This window comes from Zonotrichia albicollis, chromosome 4 (genome assembly GCF_047830755.1).
Source record: "Zonotrichia albicollis isolate bZonAlb1 chromosome 4, bZonAlb1.hap1, whole genome shotgun sequence".
Taxonomy (NCBI): domain Eukaryota; kingdom Metazoa; phylum Chordata; class Aves; order Passeriformes; family Passerellidae; genus Zonotrichia; species Zonotrichia albicollis.
This window is the reverse complement of record NC_133822.1, coordinates 45087306-45100075: the sequence shown is the minus strand read 5'-3', so window position 1 is coordinate 45100075 and position 12770 is coordinate 45087306. Positions and strand designations below refer to the sequence as shown.

At 36.5% G+C, this 12770-nt stretch overlaps 1 protein-coding gene across 1 annotated transcript in view; it reads left to right on the top strand.

The window, feature by feature from the left end:
- PTPRQ (protein tyrosine phosphatase receptor type Q) overlaps positions 1-8783 on the top strand; it is a 130544-nt gene extending 121761 nt beyond the window's left edge. The window contains exons 62-63 of the mRNA XM_074539671.1: positions 2999-3122; positions 3417-8783. Coding sequence (XP_074395772.1) covers positions 2999-3122; positions 3417-3454 — 162 coding nt within the window. The 3' untranslated portion in view covers positions 3455-8783. The remainder of the gene's footprint in view (positions 1-2998; positions 3123-3416) is intronic.
- The last annotated feature ends 3987 nt before the right edge of the window (positions 8784-12770 follow it).

Genomic DNA, 12770 nt, shown 5'->3' with positions numbered 1-12770 from the left:
ACCAAATCCTGCTTTTATTTATTTTAAGCACTGTGGAAGTATAATGTCTGTATCTACCTAAGTGCACTTAGCCAGCAAAGTCTTGACAAATGCTGAAAAGAGTGCTATTTATTTTTAAACCTAAATAATAATTTCTCACTCTCTACTTAATTTGACTTAATTTACTTCTTTAGTGTATTTTTTTTGTGTACGCATATGTGACATAAACCAACAAACTTTAAAATATTCATCTCTTTATTGATTTCTCAATTCTTTTTCAATCACTTCAAATAAAATAGTACATGTGGACGGATTTAATCACCGATTTCAAATTGTTCAAAATCAATGGTGGGTTTTGGGTCTAGAAAAAGTACATTTCTAGCAGACTTAATTTGTATGGACAGTAGTCAGTGAAGGAAGTCAGGAAGATTTCCTTCTGCTGTATCTGGAATTCTGAGTACATGTAAAGAAATAATATTAGAATTTAAAGCTGATACTAAATGCCCAGTGGAACAGAAAGCAGCCTTTGTTTGGATAAGGCTTCTGGCATAAGTCTCGTGCTGGCCAGATCTAACCCAGGGCAGCCTGAAGCTTTAGAGTCTACAGCATGACTTACCAACTTCTCAGTATGGATGAGTAATTTCAGGATGAACTTCTACACGGCTGATGGATTTAAACTGATTTTAATATAAGGAGACTTGCTCCATTTGGAATGAAATTCTGCTATTCCAAATCACATCAGAATATGTAAAAAGTGAGACAGAATACACAAAGGAGTTAGTCCTTCTTCAGAAGATTTTATGGGACGTTCTGGTGATATTCTGACATGATGTATCTTGTAAGGTGCAATCTGGATATCATGTGCTCTAAATTTTCCCTTTTGAAGTTTTGATGCAACTAAACAATTGCCAGTATTTTCTTGTGATGATGCATTCTGGGAATACTTTTTGGTTCTTGTTTTACTTTTTTGACTAGAAGTAGAATCATCTAGAAATAAATCAAAGGCTGGAGGGCAATTTAATGGGAGCACTCACAAAAAAAATCTTGAAACAGTGAGACATTCAATAATATAATTTTATGTTTTTAAAACATGCATCGTTTTTCTGTATCTCTTCACTTGAATGTTTTGGCAGGGGCTAGGAAAAGTTGTGGCCAAATACAGTACAAGATGATGGTGTCAGAGTTCAGATTTTCTAACAAATCAAGTATCCATCTGTATGCTAGCTGCAAAATTCTGAGATAGCCTGTTCTCTGTCCAGGTCATTTCTAGCTCATATTTGCAAGACTACAAAAGTCAGATCAGCAACAGAACTTGCCCAAAGGGAATCAATCTTGTAAAGTTTTATGGTGGATTCAAAAGTCAAGCTGTTTGAGAATTCTCTTATAAAACACTGTTGAGTTGCCTATTAATCAGCTTTTATGTGATCAGCACATAAGATGTAAAAGAGAGGAGCAATTCCTTCCCAGAACTCAGTATAGAAATCTCTCAGTCAAACTATCTTTAAGATCTATGAGTAACATAAATAAAAGCTGATTGCTCTTGGACCTGTATTTTGCTTGTTTATAGCTTCAAAATAATATTCCTTTTGTTAACAAAGTCACAATATATTACTGTAATCAATGGATGAGAATAGTTAAGACTGTCATTGTTTCTGAGAAAATATCTAGTTGGACAGAAATAGCCCAGGTAGCCTGCTTCACTCTCCCCTGGCAAACCCAGAAAGATTTTTATTGCTACATCATTAGAAACGACTGCAAGAGATTACAGAGCTTTCAGAGGCTGCATTCTGAACTGGAATAACCAATCTAAACTCCACTGAAATTTAAGACCTTCATTTTAGAAATCCATTCTTGATCAGCAGACATTTCAAAGTTTATCTTCTTGCCAAGTACAAGGGCTAGTTTGAAGTCATGTCATGCATTTATTTCACTAAGAAAGTTACAGCAAGGTGTAATGGTGCTGCACGCTTCAGAGGACCTGTGAAAAGCTGTTTTAATTACCCACAGTTCTGGAGCTGTGGCAGTAACTCTTATCTATGTAAGCAAATTTCTCTCATATATCTGAGATACTTGAATTGCAAATTGATGGGTGTTCTGAAACAAAATAGCAATTATTGAGCCAAAAAATTACACTAATATTTTTACCCATGCAAAAGTCAAGGGTAAGAGTGTGATTTTGGTGCAGATATTCCAAATCCATCTCAACAAGGTCCTGGGCAAAATGTTTTAGCTGACCCAGCTTGAGCAGTGGGTTGTTGCACCAGGTGGTCTCAAGACATCTCTTCCAATCTGAATGTACCTGGCTTATTTTCTGCATCTACATATACAGTACTCTTCCTATGTGAATATATGTTTAATCAATTTATTATATTTCTATTTTCATTCCTTTATTTCATTCTTACATTTCCTTATTTTGTTTTCTTCTTTTCAGACTTTATGTCCTTAAAAGTATCAAACTAACTTTAGTTGCCTGCTCTTTGTGTTGTCATATGTTAAAAATGAGGCTTGGGAAGTATCACTCAAAACACTGGGTTGATTTGCTCCTAGCACTGGTGCAATCTCATAGAACACATAGGTTTAGTTTTACTTGAACTTCTGCATTTGAGTGCACCCTGCTGGTTTTCTCTATGGTAGAAAGAGGAAATTTTTCTTATCTAGATATTACGTTCATGTGGTTCAGTTTCTTCAGCCTGCATCTCGTGGCAAAATGTCTTTTCATATTAAAAACATCCACAGAAAATTGTGGAGTAGTCTGTTAGTCTCAGTAATGGTCAGTCTAATTTCATATATTTTACTGTTCATAAGGATTAATATGTTTTGGCAAATTTAAAGCATTATGTTTCATAATAATTGAAATCAGATCAGCCATATACAATATGGTCACCAAAGTACTGAGATTGCTGAGTTAAACTGCAGTTACTTTGAGATTTTCTAGGTGTTATAGAAAATGATAAAGCCTTTTTAGTATTGCCAGTAGATTTTTCTTCTAATCAAGCATCTTTAAATCCACATTTTGCAGGCACAATATATATTTTTACATCAATGTGTATTGGATCTGTTGACAACCAAGGGAAGTAGTCAGCCCTTATGTTTTGTAAATTATTCAGCACTGCAAAAGATGGACTCTCTGGATGCCATGGAAGGTAAGGAGATACAAACTGTGTCCTAACCCAAATTATTTTTTCACAGAAGGTGCAATGACTTTTCCAGACTGAGAAGGAGCAAAAAAGTCCTTTGACATGCATTTTTTGCTTTAAAAGTATAAACATCTAGCCTTTTGCTGCTCTTTATTCCCCCTGACAATAATGGTCATTGCTAAAGTTTTCCCCATGTTTTTCCATGCAAGATCTTTTAAATTCAGTGAAAAACAGTTATCTGCCATAAGTTACTATTTGTTTACAAGGTAGGCTAATTTAATATATCTGTTTCTTCTGCAGGTGATGTGGAGCTTGAATGGGAAGAAACAACCATGTAAATACTGGGAGTAAATATTACAGAAAAGGAGATTTTGAAAATCAAAGTAATATTTTTCTAAGCACAGGGGCCAAAGCGAATTCCCCTATTTTGTTGATTAAAGGAAACACAGATGATTGAGACACCTGTTCTTCTATCAATGTGCCTTCATAAATAAGTTAAAGTATTTTATTCAGAACACTGAGCAATAATGGTTTGGAGTACTTTTGCACAACCTGCACTTCTGGTGTTATATAAATAGTGCATTCAGTATGTATTTAAAGTGTATTTGAACATATTCCTTTTTTCTAAACTATCTTTGTAAAAGAAAAATGAGCCAAATAGGATGTAAAAAATTAATATTTCCACTGAACCTACTTTGGTGTGAATTTGCTGTGTTCTGTGTGTTTTGGTTTTAAGTAAAAGCTAAGGTTTCTTTACTCGTTCTTGATAGATTGGCTTCAGTGTTGTCAGTTCTTGCAGATTAATTCCAAGACCATCACAGTGATCTTTACCTAACTGTATGTTCTTGTGTTTTGAATATTTTTTTTACAAGTGGTAGTACATCAGCTCATGATCCTGAACAGCTGAAGAGTCACCTTCTGACATGGGGAGGATTATTCAGCTTTTACACAGCACACAGTAGCTCTTCAGGGACACTTGGGGCTATTTAAACTATTTTATAATCATCAGGTATTTTTTTAAATACATAATGATGATTGCATATGTTCTGGGCAGAAAAAAAGTGTTTTACATTCCTGCTACTTTTTCAAGCAGATAAACAAAGTAAAACTATAAATCTATTATCTGTTATAGTGAATGCTAGATTGACTTATGTAATAGAATGCTTCAAATTCATTCACCTTTCTTGAATATATCACCATTCAGCATTTTGAAAGATTGCTCAAAATTTAGTATCAATGTATTTTATAATATGATTGTCAAGTAAAAATATTTTTGCACCTTCCTCAGATTTGGGAAATCACTGCAGACCCTGAAAATTATGGGAGTTAATATCTAGAGATTTAATAAGAGAAAACATCTTCCACTCCCAATGCTGATGATATGATGATTATTGGTATTATTGTAAATAGATCTGAAACACTAATGAGAGAGGCAGGAAGCTTGTATCTGAGAATGAAAGCAAAAATTAGTAGATTAGGAAGACCAGAGAGATAATGAAACTGTGTGCCCTGGTTTTACATGGAAGTGGCAGTATTCAATTGATATTATTGGGTGGAAGGGTGGATTGCTAAGTTTTTCTCAGGTAAAGAAATCATCATTCTGAATAAAAATGAAACTGTCACCTTAATATGAGATGCAAAACATAATAGCAAAGAGACATTGGAACTGCCATCTTATAGTGTGTTTAGACAGAAGAACTCAAAAGCTGTCTTGTTGAGGCATCAAGCTCAGGGAAGTCAGACAAAACTCTTTAGAACCCTGAAATATGTATGTGAGGGGCTGTTCTTTTGTGCACACACTCTGAACAGAATAGCCAGTGAACAAACATTTCCATTTCTTCACTGTAGCTTCCAGACATAAATGCTATGCAGAAGGTAACGTGGTATTTTCTCAGAACTAAACGACGGTGTTTTTAGAAACTGGCAAGGATGGTACAGTGAAGACCCTTTGTAATTTTGCAGAAAGTGCCAAATATCTAAAATGAAAATTCAAAGACAGCATTTAAGGAGGTAGAAGTGGTCTACAGAGATATTTGGGCAATCTGTCTTTTAGGAAGATCAGCGGTATTGTAAACATCACCTGTCAGGCTAAAAAGAAAACAATGCCTTTTAAAGCTTGATAGGGGAGAGAGAGGTGATGTCCACAGCTGTTCAAGTCTCTGGCAAAGCATTCGGTGCAGCTCTAGTTTCATTTGGTTCCTATGAAACATGTGTTCTTCATTTATTATACATGTACTTTAAAGTATTCTGACAAATTGCTTATAGGGACTTACAGATGTTTTTCATGATTTGTGGTTGTACTTGGTAGCAGTGCAGGGAGCACTGTGATAAATTGACATTATAGAGTCATAATCTTGTATAGTCTTATATCCACAATAAGAATATCTGCTGGAAAAAGCTAAGCCTTATGCAACTCAGAGATGCAACTCCAGAAGTTCTAAATGTGCTAAAGGGTCCTCTGGCTTTTATAAAATACTTAATGGTGAAGATTCTATACACTCCTTTAGGGGACCTGCCTATGATTACACTGTGGCTTACACTGCATTCAGGAACAAGCTTGCCTGACAGAAAGTGGGACTCTCTTTCCTCTATGAGAAGTAATTCAGGTACTTTTCTGTGCAATTTGACATAAGCAATCTGATAAATGCCACCTTGATGCATTATGCATTGTCTCCAGGGTAAAAGATAATATTCAGCATGAACTGGCCACAGTTCATAAGGTAGATGGTCAGGGAAAGATGTATCTCCAAGCAATTCTCTCCAAGTACTGGTTCTTAGTAGTTTGAACATTCCTGTGTGTCTGCCAATGCTTTACAGGGATAGAGGAGCATCCATATAACAAGAAATTACTCAAGATCTCAATTCAGTTATGAAGGAAGAATTTGCTCATAGTCTCTTGTTTTCCATCCCTCCTTCCCTTTTGAAATGACCCTTCCCTATGGTGGTGCTACTGACAGCACCGCAGAGCTGGAGTCAAGCAGAATTTGTCCAACTGCTCTTTTAAAAATATATTTATATATATGAAGCAGCCCATCCATTCATTTTTAATGTCACCACTCAATTTTCTACAAATTCTTGGCACTACTAATATAGCAAGAGTGTACTCTGCCAAAATTAGAAATTGAATGAATAAAAATTGGAGAAAAAAATCAGAAATTCTACAGGATTATTGAAATTAGGTCACACTGTATTAAATTATCTGGAAAATTTCTGGAGACTGAGATATCTCCATACAGAGAAGGAGCAATATTTTTATATATATGTATTTATAGCCAGTTCTGCTGGACAAAAAACTACTGTCATGGCCCTTAAAATACTGACTTGTTCTGTTCACCAAGGTAACAGAATGAGAGCAGAACATTAAGTTCTTGTTGAATTTTAAGCACTTCTTTTACTATTAAAAGAGTTGATAAAAATAATTGTGAGTTCAATTGTGATTTTACTGCATATATGGAGCTATTCAGTAATTTAATTCCTTAACATTATGTGAAAGATTATTAATGTGAATTAATCTGTGTAGTACCATCTATATATTGCTGCAGTATGGAGTATGATCATAAGCAGATACTAAGAAAATCAGCAAAGAACAATGAGTCAATCAAATTTCATGCTAAGGTAGCATGACAGGGAGCTTTCTTGGTTGCATACAAAAATTGAAAAACAACCTAGATGTGCATATGAATTTGATGAGATTCAGGATACAAAGCCCTGTGAAATCTGTGGACAGAGGAGATTTTTTCTGAAAATAAAATTTGAGAAGTACCTGTTTTAGAGGGCTACACGTGTGAAGCATAACACAAGATCAATGTCTGTCCATGGAAATATTCAGTAAAAATAGATCCAAAATAATTTTTCTTTTAAGACATGACAAATATTTAATTAGCCACTGGTTTAGAGAATATATACATGGTAATAATGAATTCACGGTTGTTTTATAACTAAGTTGTGTGCCCATTCATTGCTGCAATGCATTGAATACAATAGACTGTAACTGGAAACCACTGACACATAGCACTGAACATGTCTTTGTTGGTTTTGATTTTAAGGAAATGAGTCACAGAAAATGTGCTGAAAGGTGATGCTCTGTTTCAACCTTTTCTCCGTGACTGTTGTGTCACCACTATACAGTGTCAAAAAAACCAATTCCTCCCAACATTGTTCTCTATGTTCTCTTCTCTTTTCTAATGTTGTGTTCCTTATCTGTATGTGACTTTATCAGAAGGAATTGCAAACAGTAGTATGGGTCATCTGAATTCCAGTACTGCAGGTAGTGGTCTCACAGGTGTGCTCTTACAGCAAACCTTCCCTCTGTCTCTCTCCCATGAGTTGGCTTCCAGATGACATCATGGAATATCAGCCGTGGTTTTGCTCTGACTCCTGTTCAATACATTTTATGTCCTGTCCTCTCTGTGGCTATGATTACCAGGCAAGTGCAAAGCTACTTCTGTGGTTCCAGAGATGAGCTATGTTGTCAGCAGCACGTCTTTGCAGCATCAGCTCTGTTTACAATTATAAGGGTAAGCTGATTTCCTATCCAGAAGTTCCTCTTACTGCTAAAATAAATTCTGGTATGAATTTTAGTACTGGTCATTGTTCAGTGTAAGCTGAAGAAAGAAGGATGGATTCAGTGTTTGATATTTCACATGGAGATTCTCTTTTCCCAATAACTTTTCCCAAACAATGCTGAACTAATTATTAATTTTGTTTCTTCTCACAGCTCCCTTATAATGTAGGCCCTTTCTGAGATTCTATGTAAATAAAACTGAAAATCAATGGCTTTTCACACATTTCAAATATCTCACATCATCAGGCAGCTTGCAATGAAGCTCTGAGTCTGTATTTCAGTTGAAAGACAACATTTAGAAGGTTTCAGATATATTTGGATCATCTTACTCTGCTTGTTGATTGGTGTTACCAGGGTGATCTTTTTGTAGGATGACAGCTGCACCCAGCTATCTACTGTAATAATGAATAAACTGTTCCAGTACTCCTTACAGTCGGTGCTGTGAGAGCTGGGGGAAGTTTTACAAGGTTGTTCCCAAAATATTTTGAAGGAGATGGAGTTCTGTATGATATAAAAAGCATACTTGGATACTGGAAACCCAATATGCAGCTGAAGCTGCGCCATTCACAGTTGCATTCCATGAAGCCTGCTGAACAGGGGGTGTGTCCTGGAGCACACAGAGCATATTTGGGACAATATAACGACCTGAGTAATGCATGCTGCAGGGAACTCTTGCCATCCATGAAGGAATGAACTTAAATAAGATTTACCATAAAACGCCCCTGGTTTACTTGGAAAACACAAATGCAGGTAACACCCATTATGGCAGCTGGTGACATCCTTTGTGATTCAACTTAGTGTGAGGAACAAAGGACTCTAATTAGTAAATTATTTCAGTAGTCTTAAATATAGAAACAAATACTTTGACACCACAAGTGTAGAACATGGACAGACAGTATATAGACAAGAAAGATTTTCTTCCATTCATGGAGGCACAAGCATAAAACTAATTAAACCTGTAAGTTCTTCTCTTCCCCCCAGGCTGCTATCCGTATGTGTTACCAGTTGGGAATAATATTCATTCACAAAATAACATTATTTCACTTTTATTTGATTCCTGTATGGCTAATCCCTTTCTGAGAATCCAGCACAAAGCAGTTACAGAACTGTGCCTTTCCATCTATCTGCCTTCTGTTTGGATTCACAATAGCTCCATCTAACTAGTTTTCTCACAGAATTCTACTAATTCTCTGTCAGTATTAGAGAGACAATACACAGAGTGTGACTCTGTGCTTGCATATTGTGAATCCTTTACTGAGCTGCACTAACACAATGCTCTACTCCATGCCTGGACAAGGAACCAGCCTAAGGAGAGTGATTGCCTAGTATGTAATCCTACTCCCTTTGAGAACAAGATAGTTATCTGGCAATGCACTGTCCCATTCAGGGAGTCTAGAAAATGTTCTCAAAGCTGTCTGACATTTATATTTAGGAGTTTCATCTGAACCTTTCTCTGCTAAGGTTGAGCAAGAAAATTCAGGTCATTGTCATCATTGTCAGCAACCCATCCTCATTGTTTAGGACACCAAGAAGCAAACCTCTTGTTTAACTGGTATTAATACCGCTTTTAACTTATAAAGACCTACTGTCTTCTTCATGGTTTGCACTTAAAGTGCACTTAAATTTTGACACATTTCTGCCCTTTGGTCTTTATTTTTTTTTCTGTTTTAAAGCGGGGATTTGGATAAATGACTTTTAAATAGTTACAGGTTGTCTTAGGAAAACAGTGAGCTGATAAAACAGCCACTAGGAGGATTCTTTGATAAAAAATGTTCTATCATAATGGACAGTTTATTGTAATTCCTAAAAGATACTCCTACACCCTGTAATGTGGATGTTATTGTAAGAAAACATATCTATTAAATATTCTGTACACCAAAAGTATGACTGAATGGTCAAGAAGGCAGATACATTAATCACTTCTTGATTTTCCCATTTTTTTGCCCTCCCAGTTCCTATTATCCTATCCTGGCACTATAAAGCAGGTTTTGGAGACATATCAGGTTGCTGGTTAATGATTATTAATGCATCAGCTATATTAATTCTGTCAAAATTTAATGAGACAAACATTCCTCTCCTGCATGCTGCTGTGCCCTCTCTAAAACCAGAAGGGATCCCTGGCATCACTACCAGTGCCAGCTGGCAGGCAGAAGGAGATGGTCCTCTGCTAATGTGGGAGAAAATCTTTTCTTAGTTATAAGTTTTCATGGACTTTGCATGTCTGAAACAGATCACTTAATTTTTGTATAAAAAATACCTGTCAAACCTTTTTTCCTAACAATTATGCGTCCTATGTATTTGTACTTGAAAGCTCTGGGGGAAACCAGTTTCTCCCAAAGTGTCTTTGTGCACCTTCTGTGACAGCTAAAAATACCATCAAAGTAATAAATTCCTTCTCCATCCCAACCAAACAAATGGCCAGAAGATTGTTGAGGGTCACCATGGATGGCATCACTGCAACACAGTGCTTGTGCTTTGCTTAGCTTTCATCATCCCTTCAGTTCTTGCCTTGACAAGGAAGAACTGTGGCAGGCAGTGGCTCCCAAGATGAAGGGCATTAGCTAAGAGAGATTTTGCATAGAACTAACTTCATCCTTCTGGAAAGATTCCAAATTTGCATTCAGGAGTAAAGCAGATAGTTATCAACCAAGGTATCTTCCTTCTTTTCCAGTGTTTGGGAAAAAATCTCCCAGCTCTGTGTCTGGAATACTACAAAAACTGTGAAAATTACAAGCATTAACTGAAGATCACTTTTTCTAGCTTGTGATCATTGTTACAATATATCACATCCACACATCCTTTATTATGTAATCATGCACAAGCAGCCACTCAAGCTCTGGAAACTAAAAGCAAATCTAAATCAGTCATCTCAGGTGTGACAAGCTTGTTTTGTGACCATTAAGTCTTGAATCTACAGAAGCAATTGATTCTGATTTCAAAAACAAGCTTTGGGCTCTCATATTATCTGGTTCTCCAAAATCAGGAAGAAAGTTCAACAGTGTTGTTAAGTATACTTTGTGAAACAAAATTTCTCAAAAAGCTGAAAGAAGAAGAAAGCTTCCATTGCAATAAAACTAACAAAGAGTGTCAAAAGGACAGCTGGTGTCAATTCCAGAGGGATTTAAAACTTAGACATGAGCTTGAAAAAAGCATGATAATTGAGCCAATCAATATCTGTACAAAAAGAACCTTATACTTAGCAAAAGTACATTGAATGATGTACTTGAAATACATGTATTAAAATCCTTAAGAGAAAAAAAAATACTGCATTAATTATGTACAGAAATACTATATTCTATTGATAACCAGAATCATGTGATGTTTTTCTTTTTCCTGAGAGAGAAATTCCAGATAAAAGTCAGAGTCTAGGGTTTTGATGAACTTGGCTAAGGGGTTCATCTTAAAGGGTTCATCTTTCAAGTATGTAAATCTATGAGCAAGACTTTATGGTGTCATTTCTAAGCAAATACAAATCAAATCAAATTATGTTTTCTATTACAATTTCTATTTTTAAACAAGTCTTGGTTATCTATATAGGATATTTTCAACCACATCTAGGAAATCAATACAGTATATACTGTAGAAGAACTACATACAGTTCTTTCTGGAGAAGGACTGCCAGAATAATTTTAGGCTCTGTATTTCAGCAGAGGCTAGCCTTGTGCTGCTCACCGGTCACACACACTTCAAATGAAGTTCCATGCCAAAGACACAGCACATGACTGGCAGCGAGGGTCTGCTGGCATTGCTGGGTAATCCAAGCCCTGCCTTTGGGAGGAAGTGAGTCAGGGGAAGCTGCTGAGGCCAACAGCATCAGAATAGCCCAGGCACTCAGCCCAGTCATGTCCCACAATGAAGCACTGAGCTCACAGGACAACCAAAGCCATCTCCTGCATTCCAGCCCTTCCAAACGAGCGCTCCTCTCCTGCTTCTCTGTGCACCAGAAACACTGACTGGTGGCTCTTGGGCACAGGAAGTTTTCAGTGTACAGACCAGGTAGATTACAATCTGCTTCCTATTTCATGCATGGACTTTTTTTTTTTTTTTTTTTTTTTTGTCTGAAGGTCAAAAAGAAAGGTGTTAAGAAAGGAGCAATGACATAAATAGGAGTGGGGTTGTGTTCGAGAATTTCAAGGGCATTTAAATGTTACAGTGCTTAACTCTTGGGCAGAATCCTTAGCTGACAGGTAAGTGGTCAAGCTCAAAGCACAGAGAAAACCAGCAACTGAAAAAAGGAATTCTCAGAAATTATGAGTGAGACTTAGAAAAAAAACAAGGACTGATGATGTAGATAAAAACTGTTGTCTAATTCAGCTGGAATTGCCAATTCTGATTTCCCCTTCTAAAAAAAGTCCAGAAGTAAACTGCTAGGCTTTTATCTTAAGCACTCAAATAATACACTGATTTACTTTCATCCTCTTCTTGATTCAGAACTGGGAACTGTTTATCCTTATTTATCACATCTCAGGAAATCATCACACCAGGGAATCACACATGCATTATCTGTCTTTTCCCAGTAGTGCCATTTTCAAGTTTATTCAGATATTCCTTCAGAAAAGGATGTACCCTGAGGGGGGCAGGCTCTTACATGAAATGTGGAAGGAAGCTATCCAAAACTTGAAGTACAGTAATAAAAAATATTACAGGAGCCTAGTTGGATCTTCTCCCTCCCCACAAGAGCACTGATATCTTGACTGCTTTTCTTCTTCTACCTTTAATGCTCCGCATTATCCACACGAAAAGAAAGTAGAATTCTTCATAATAAGGAACAATCATAACATATTGCATAGCAAAATAGGGCAAAAAAAGGAATCTCATTGTCCCATAATCTGCATATTTTGCTTGAAGGCAGTGTCACTTCCAGCAGACGTTGATTTGCTGCTTCTCTGCAGCCAAGCTATCTGGGTTTTTCTTTCTACCAGGACACTGACATAAGACTGCCTTGTTATAACTAATTGCAGCTATTTGTTTCCATCCACTAAACACCACCAACAGTTTACTCTGTTCCTCTTTGCAGCAGTGTTTACTGTTTGCTTGATCACTGCCAGCACTTTCCCTTTACTTTTCTGTACTCTTTATCACCACATTCA